Below are 7,967 nucleotides of genomic sequence, written 5' to 3'. Positions count from 1 at the left end.
ACAGAGTATGATCCCGATGGATGGAATACAGGAAGAGCAGGTTGAAGAAGATATGACAGATGTCTGCCAAGCATGTCTTTTCTTTCCCATCTACTTGAGCCTCACGATGAGTTTATGTGGCACCAAAATAGTCTCACGACAAGGATGACACCACATGGATTACCCTTGCCTTCCCAGTGGGATTTCTCAGGACAGGAATTTGGGACTTGGCCGAAGAGGAGTGAGAGGGAGCGGCAACAATCGCCTATCCTCCTTCTAAGAGGAACTTCGGAACTTAAATATCCAACGGCAGGAAACAATGCTGGCAGACAGGTTAATGTCCTAATATAAAGCATGCTCATTGATGCAAACATTGCTTTTGAAAAACTAGGATTGCACTTTATCATGAGATTGGGAATCCAAGCTGTCTTTCAAACCCACACATGCCCCAACACATTTAATTGGGCAATCAGCTGAATCATTTCTGTCTGGAGCACCGTGTGAGCAATTTTTTCTATTCCAAAGGTATTTCTAAGTTTACAATGAGTGGGTAGGCCGTGTTCTTTTAGAATCACTGTGCCTTCTTTTCACAGGGGGTACACCAGTACTGGCCTTATAACAACATATCTGATACAATGTTGATCCATCATTTCACTCTGTATAAAACAATGGATGACCTCGACACATAATCGATGTTGTCTCGCAAAGTGGGATTCATTATTCATTAGTTAAATGGAATTACAACCACTGTCATTGTTCAAAGCACCACTGAAATCACTATAATTTGTTTACGTGAATACGTGCTTGGCATTCTAAAAGCTCCACAAACGATGTAGTTACAATCAACCAAGACACACCAAATCAAACTATATTAAGATATGTATGCAGGTAATAATATTTATATTCCGATTATATTTATTTTAAAACTACATTGGCGCGATTTGAATCATTGCAATTATCTCATTCCGAGAACATTTGGACATTCTACAAAGAAGCAAATTAATATTACCTAGCTGGTCTTTAGGAATGTCCGAAAGCCCATGTGGTTCACATAAATAAGAAAATATTATCATCCATTCTGTTGTTGTTTGGTACAATCCTGAACTGAAATGATGGGCATTGATAGAAGTAGCTGATTCAGCTTTACAAAGTGGTATTTCACGATAATTGGCAGCCATGGCAGGATAGCCGAGACTCCTTGAGGCATGTGCACTCACTTATGAGCTGTCTAGCTTGGGTTTGAATTTTGACCCAGCTATAAAATGTCATCCTGGTGTTTCACAGGCAGGGTGAGGCCTCAATTGATGTGGTATCCCTTGGATGGACATTAAACTGCGCGTCCCATGTTCCAGCATTATTTAGTGGACGTTAAAGATCCCATGGTGTCCTTCATGTAGAGTAGGTGAGCTATCGCCAGTATCCTAAAAAGACAACAAATTCCTGCCCTAACCGACATCAGCAGCAAATGATGCTGCCCACAGCCACGTGCTGCACATGAAAACATAAGACTTTATCTCGTCATCCTTGCCATACCGAAAGGAACACAAAAATTCTGCCACATTCAATCTCGATCAGCTCTTCATACAAACATTCCACGTGAACCCTTTGCTATAACTATAATAGTGTTTCAATAATCAACAACTTCAGAATGCATTGATCACCAAATTCCCTCAAGTAATTTTACTTATTTCCCACATTTAGGTGGTCATACAATATGTACTCATGATGCGACATATATCGAACGTTAACCATTTAACCCAAATTAACTTTGGCACTCCGAATACAAGGCACCTTGTCTCGGGAAAGCAGATAAAATTTTGGTGGAATATGTGATTCATGTATTGTTTGAGTGAATAGAAGATGCAATGGAATGCTTTTGGAGACACAACGATGTGAACGTCCAGATATTTCCTCAACGGGCGGGATACATGCAACTCACAACATATTAGTGTTACAGACCATCACATTTGAACATTTTAGGAGAGCAACAGATTGCACTCCTGATGTTTGTGAGGAGAGTGATGGGAGTGATTACAGTAATAAGAAGTTTTTAATCGATACTGAGAATGTTTGTGATGCTTATTTGCTAATTGACTATAATTTTGTATAGTCTGAGTGTGTGTCATTGTGATTGTGTGACCGTTTTATTTCAATAAATATATAATATCATTTGTCATGAATGAACACACAAAATTACAATGAAAATGCTAAAAGATCATCTTTTTGACCAAACTTTGACAAATGTCTCTCTCCCAACTTCGTGTTTCTTCAACTCATACTTGATGTCATGGGCTACATTCCAGCCAACAAATGTCGCCAACTGTACTGTATTATTGGACATAATGTTAATCATATTTATTAACTACCAGAGTTCAGATGAGACTGTTCCAAGATTTTCAGAGCGAAAACGTAAACGCGCACAAATCTGGGGCCGAGTTAAACTGAAGGCCGAGTTCTTGCGAGCTCCTCAAATTCAGCGAGACTTGGCCGTGGTTTGGGTGCCGTGATGGATTGAACACTCAAGGGTTTGGCCCTGCAGATCTGCAGGGCCAAACCTGCAGATCCATCTTGGTATCGTCAAAACAGGTATTGGATGGAAAGTAAGATCAATTAAAAAAACACAACGTTTTGGCGCAGGTATAATGGGCCGAATGGCATCCTAATGCATTGTTTTCCTTGTTATTCCTTGTTAATATTTCGCTTCCATTCCACTTGCAAGGATTTACACACAGAGGGATAGACCTGCAGCGACCTGTAGCCGATATGCAAGGTATCACTCTAATCAATTGGCTGCGTGACATCATGAGCTTTCCATCAATGAAGGATTCTGCAAGGAGTAGCCTATCATTTCACTTTCGAGTTCTGATCATGTCTAATAAATAAAGAAATAAATAAACTGCTTTTGATTCCTACCAACCATTTTTCATCACCTTCAACTTGCAACGTATGGTGATGTTAACCGTTTGATTCACGTTTGAGAGATTCCATGAAGTTTGGGCAAGTTGGCTGAATTCTGCTTGGATTTCCAATGACAGTGACCAAGTATTCCAGGAGATCAATTTTTGCACACCCAAACTCAAAATGAGCGCGATGGAGTGTGAGCACGATGGCACACCTCAAAAAATGATGGTCTGGTGTTATTGGAGTTAGCACTGTTCTCGTCACTTCCTGCTCCTAAAATTATCGTTAGGGTACCATCATTAAGGCAGTGATTTGATGTTTCATATGGTCAGAGATCTGGCAATGTGAATCAATTCGCCGGGGGGAAGGTGGTAAACATTTGGAGTTTATCAAAAGTTCCAACATACTGTGATGTACCCTTTATGAAAGCCACTTGGGGATATTTAACATCCAATCGTGACTGCTAGCAAATGAAATCTGGTTTAATATCTCTTCCAAAAGAACAGCATTCTCTGGTTGAATGACCCTGACTGTAAAGAATCAGCACAACACACAATATACAGAATGTTGTTCACTGTGAATCGTCTTTATATACTTCAAGGTAAACCAGTTTTAACCAGAAAAAAAGAGAGATTTGAGCAAGATGAGATGGAGAGAATGAATTCAGTTTGAGAAACGATTCAGTACACACCATATCCAGCAATATAAATGGTGAAAACAACCTTCAAATTCAACTAAGGCGTTCACAATGTGTACAGGTAAAAATATTTTTGTATAATGTTGTGGAACTAATCCGTCACAATTTACATTAAAATGAATAGTCAAATTGACAAAAATGAATCAAATCACAAGTTATGAATCACAGAATTAGTCAGTGGCATGGCCAGACTCACCCTGACAAGGCCCTTCATTACATTCCCTTTCAGCCTTCGGTTCTTCTCCGATACACATCACGTTCGTTTCCTCTTCAACAGCAATGCAAACCGCTTGTTGTCGCTGCAAGCCTCTTCCACACGATTTTGAACACTGCATGAAGAAACACAGAAGAGGTCATATGTGGTCACCTACTATTTCCTGTTTTTAGTCATGTGGTACACACTGCGTTAATAAGAGATAGTCCTCTGGGTCAACAATTTTAATGGTCATGTGAAGTGCTAGTGGCAATAACATCAGAATATATATCCAAGGCCTTTTCAAATGTCTGTATTTTGAAACAAACTCATTTATTGCAGATATGACATCACTAGATTGAGAAAACTTTCTTTAAGATAAATTTTAGCATGTTTTGATAAAATTTACAAAAACAAGAAAAAACCCTGACTTTAGTAAGCATGTTTTGCAGGTGGTAAATTAGGCAAATCACCAATTGGGCATCATCAAGATAACTTTTAAATTTATGGACCAGGGTAGATGTTTACACATCTGTACAAGTACCCAGTCCGTTCAAGATTCGAGAATGCAAATTGCATGTGGTCATCATTATATGAGATGATGATGATGATTGATTGGAAAGACTGCAGTGGACGGACGGGATATGTTAAGCGTCAAGTCATCTTCCTTACTCCAGTCGGTTTCAGGTATTAAAACTTCCAACTTCAATATGTGTTGGAGGATAAAGGGTGATCTCATTCAGTTGTTAAACAATATTAAAGGTGTGTAGGTCAAGTGATGTTTGGACAGCTGGTTAAATACCAAAAGCATGAAAGAACGCGGGAGAAAGTTCAATTAGGAAAACTCTTGTTGTGGGTTGAATAAGACAAAGCACCTCTTTGGACACAGGTCCGTAAATGTCTGGAATACTTTACCTGTAGCAGCAGTCGGTGTTAGTACAGTGGCAGCCTTTGACAGGCATTGTTGTACTCACAGGGATGTGTATTATTATAACATAAGTTGAGAGCTTCAGATGTGTGCATCGTTGAAGCTGTGACAGAAATTCCAGATACTGAGTTGCACAAATGATCTTGATAATTTGAACATCACATTTGTTCAATCGTTGTTAATGTTGAAAGATTAGTAATGTTTACTGACATCTAAGGAGATGATTTTAAGAGGGATTGATCGACAGCAAGTTGAATATTTTTGACGCATTGAAGCGAATATTGAACTTTACCAAAGTCGATGGCACGTTATTGCAAATCCCCACATTTCCCACCTAAAGCAAAGTTCAAAGATGGCAAAAAGTTATCCCAGGAATGACCCAATATGACATTTCGAGTTAAAAAGAACAATTATGCTGTTTTGACTCTTGTGACCTTCAGGGTCCACAGAACCAGAGTTTTTTTTTTTTGATGCGATGATATTATAAAGACCTGAATATGGTTTTTAATTGTAATATTTTTTTGGTGATAAAGTTTTTTAAAAACCCAACCTAGCTGGTATCGCTCCTAAAAATTCCAGAAAACCTCCATGGTTATAGGGTCATCTATGTGACGTAATTACCAGTACGATTGTCTCAGTACGCAAATGAGAACGGCTGCACAACTCGCTTCAGACTGGTCAAAAAGTGAATTTGATGAGAAAAAAAAAAGTTCTGATCAGCAATCCTGAGAGTAGCATGATTGTGAAAATCATGGTGTAGAAGGTGCTGTCAGACTGTACATATATGGACATGAGGTGGAAATTGGGGAAGACAACTTTCATGAAATACCTGGCATTCACATGACAATCACGATGGCGTCGAATAAGGACAGGGCAATAACAACTGTTGAAGTAGTAAATCAGGGAGCTAGAACGTGGTAAATGTGGAGCTTTGTGGTATTTTGATGTAACGCTTCTCTGTAATTCTTGTCGTAACTCGAGCAGCACTCGGCAGAGTGCATAAGTCCGGCAGGCTGAACAGTTTACGGATTGTATTCCACTGAAAGGCCGGATCTGCTAACCTGAACCAAAATCGAATAGGTTTGTTCTTGTCATCCAACCAACTCATCCACCAAGTTTATCATAATCCATCCACAACGTTTTGAAATAGCATGCTATACATTGTTTTTGCCACATCTCTCAATGGTGAAGAATTGCAGGTATTCAATACATTAATGATAAAAGAACATCAATTTATTTAAATTCCATCATTGCTATTCCATCATTTATGTTTCCACAGACATTTAATCTCATTTGCAAATGAAAGAAACTGAACATATTTTGAAATTATTATATCACTCGAGCAATTAGTCCGATGATGTCATTACAGGGATTCCAACTGCTGTCTGGTCTAATTGACGGAACACTGTACCGCCTTAACTTTTAAAAATATAGTTTATAGTGAATGAAAAAAATAACGGGATAAATAGCATCCCGGGATTAAGGTATGAAATGGGGGTGGGGGTAAGGGATGGGTCTTCATTGAGCATTACGTAATATTTTAGGAGGTGTCTGTTGAAGTGTAACACAGCGTTACAGGGTATGGGGGGGGGAGTTAGATTTGGGCAAAAAATGCGTTACGTAATTTTTGAATGGCCCCTGACGGGTTTTTGGGAAGTCAGTGATAGCATGATGGGGAGAAGCATGAAATGTTACATATTTCACTGTTTTGACGTGAGAATGGGAATTTGCTTTTATGAGCAAGAGGAGGGTGAGAGTAAAGGGGAGGGGGACTGAGTACTTTTGGTGGGAGAGGGAGGGACATGGGGTTTGAAGGTTTGAGTGCGGGGAGGGGACTTATGCCGAAGGGTTGGGAGGGCGTTGCCTGGCATTGGCTTCGTGCTTACAGTGGTGCCTTGGGATTCTAGGATCATAAGTTCAAACCCTGTTTGCCACTGAATTAACACCAGGGGGTTGACTCAGCCTGTCATCCTTCCGAGGTCGGCAAAATGAGTAATAGCTTACTGGTATCCTGTGTCGGAGTGGTGACCCATCCAGGATGGTGCCCAATAGCCAAGGAGACTGCTAAGGCAGCACTAACGCTCTGCACATAGTATGGTTCCAATGGATGGATGGATGTTGGGAGGGGAAGGGTGAGGCACAAGGCACTCACTTGGTGGCAACCCGATGGACAAGGGACACGACACCCCAACAGACTCCGCATGGGCCCGGGTCGTACCGTACCACATCACCCGTGGTCAGACTCCAAGTCCAAATCTTGCCAATGCAGCTCCCCAGCTGTCTGGCGAAACCCAATCTCCCAGGGGGGGGGGGCAATTTCTCATGAAACCAACCACATTAACCTTCCCTGGTCTGAATCCTGCAGTCCGGGAACCAACTCCCACCAAGGCTGCTCGAAAAGAAATTCCTGTTTAAATTTGAATTTAAAATTTCTGGCCTCGCATTTCCAATTTTGGCTGCAAGCTTTGGCCCCATTGTTCCTATCGGGCTTTTTGCCCTTCCCTGCAGTCACTGTTGGCCTTGAGCCTCCCGCTCTCCCAACCTTCCTCCATTGTCATGAGCCACCAGCTGCTTATGACTCACGGATTGTACTTCACATGACCATGCATGTTTAAAAAACAAATTGGGCTACAACTGATAATGGTCCACATTATCCCGTCTCTTTCTGTATCCTACCGCTCAATGTTTTCCTTTTCCCCCACCACAAACCCCCTGTGCAGCGAGTGAAACCTCCACGGGGTCCACCTCAAACATCCCAGGAACCATGGCATGACCTCTGCCGACACCAGCTCCCACACCTCGACGGACTTAGTCTCACTCACCAGCACGAGCCGGTGTTTCATTGCACCCCATCGGTCCCCGATACATCAGATGGGCCCCTGCATGGTCTAACTGCACACCCATGAGCACCATACCGCAACCCACGGAGGTTGCGTCACACACCACGGGGGCTATTCATTCCTCCTCAAAAACCTCCATCTGGCTCGTCATGTGGACGGTCTCTTTCTGGGGTAGAGTGACATCTACACTGGTGTGATAATGTTCCTGGCCATTACAATACTCAAACATATTCTCGTGGAATGTTCCTTTCGACCCCTCAACCAACCTGCCATTCCACTTTTAAACTGTGCCGCTAAAATTTATTTCTTTTTTATTCATTTCCCTGAACAAATGTTCACCCATTTTATTAATTTCTCTTGTATTTCTCTCAATTTGTTCCATCAATATTTACAAAATGACCTGTGTGGACATCACACCCGACTGCTGAC

General features: G+C 41.3%; 1 protein-coding gene across 2 annotated transcripts in view; it reads right to left on the bottom strand.

Annotated features, from left to right (window-relative positions):
• Positions 1–7,967, bottom strand: part of LOC147027257 (A disintegrin and metalloproteinase with thrombospondin motifs 3-like) — a 399,233-nt gene that overhangs the window by 82,097 nt on the left and 309,169 nt on the right. For both annotated transcript variants that reach the window (XM_085883516.1, XM_085883515.1), the window contains exon 21: positions 3,774–3,906. In XM_085883516.1, coding sequence (XP_085739642.1) covers positions 3,774–3,906 — 133 coding nt within the window. The remainder of the gene's footprint in view (positions 1–3,773; positions 3,907–7,967) is intronic.

The sequence above is a fragment of the Eptatretus burgeri genome, chromosome 5, assembly GCF_056783735.1.
Source record: "Eptatretus burgeri isolate ZD-2024b chromosome 5, Ebu_testis_v1, whole genome shotgun sequence".
In the NCBI taxonomy this organism is placed as follows: domain Eukaryota; kingdom Metazoa; phylum Chordata; class Myxini; order Myxiniformes; family Myxinidae; genus Eptatretus; species Eptatretus burgeri.
Note: the sequence above shows the minus strand (reverse complement) of the source record. Positions and strands in the feature narration are given on the sequence as shown.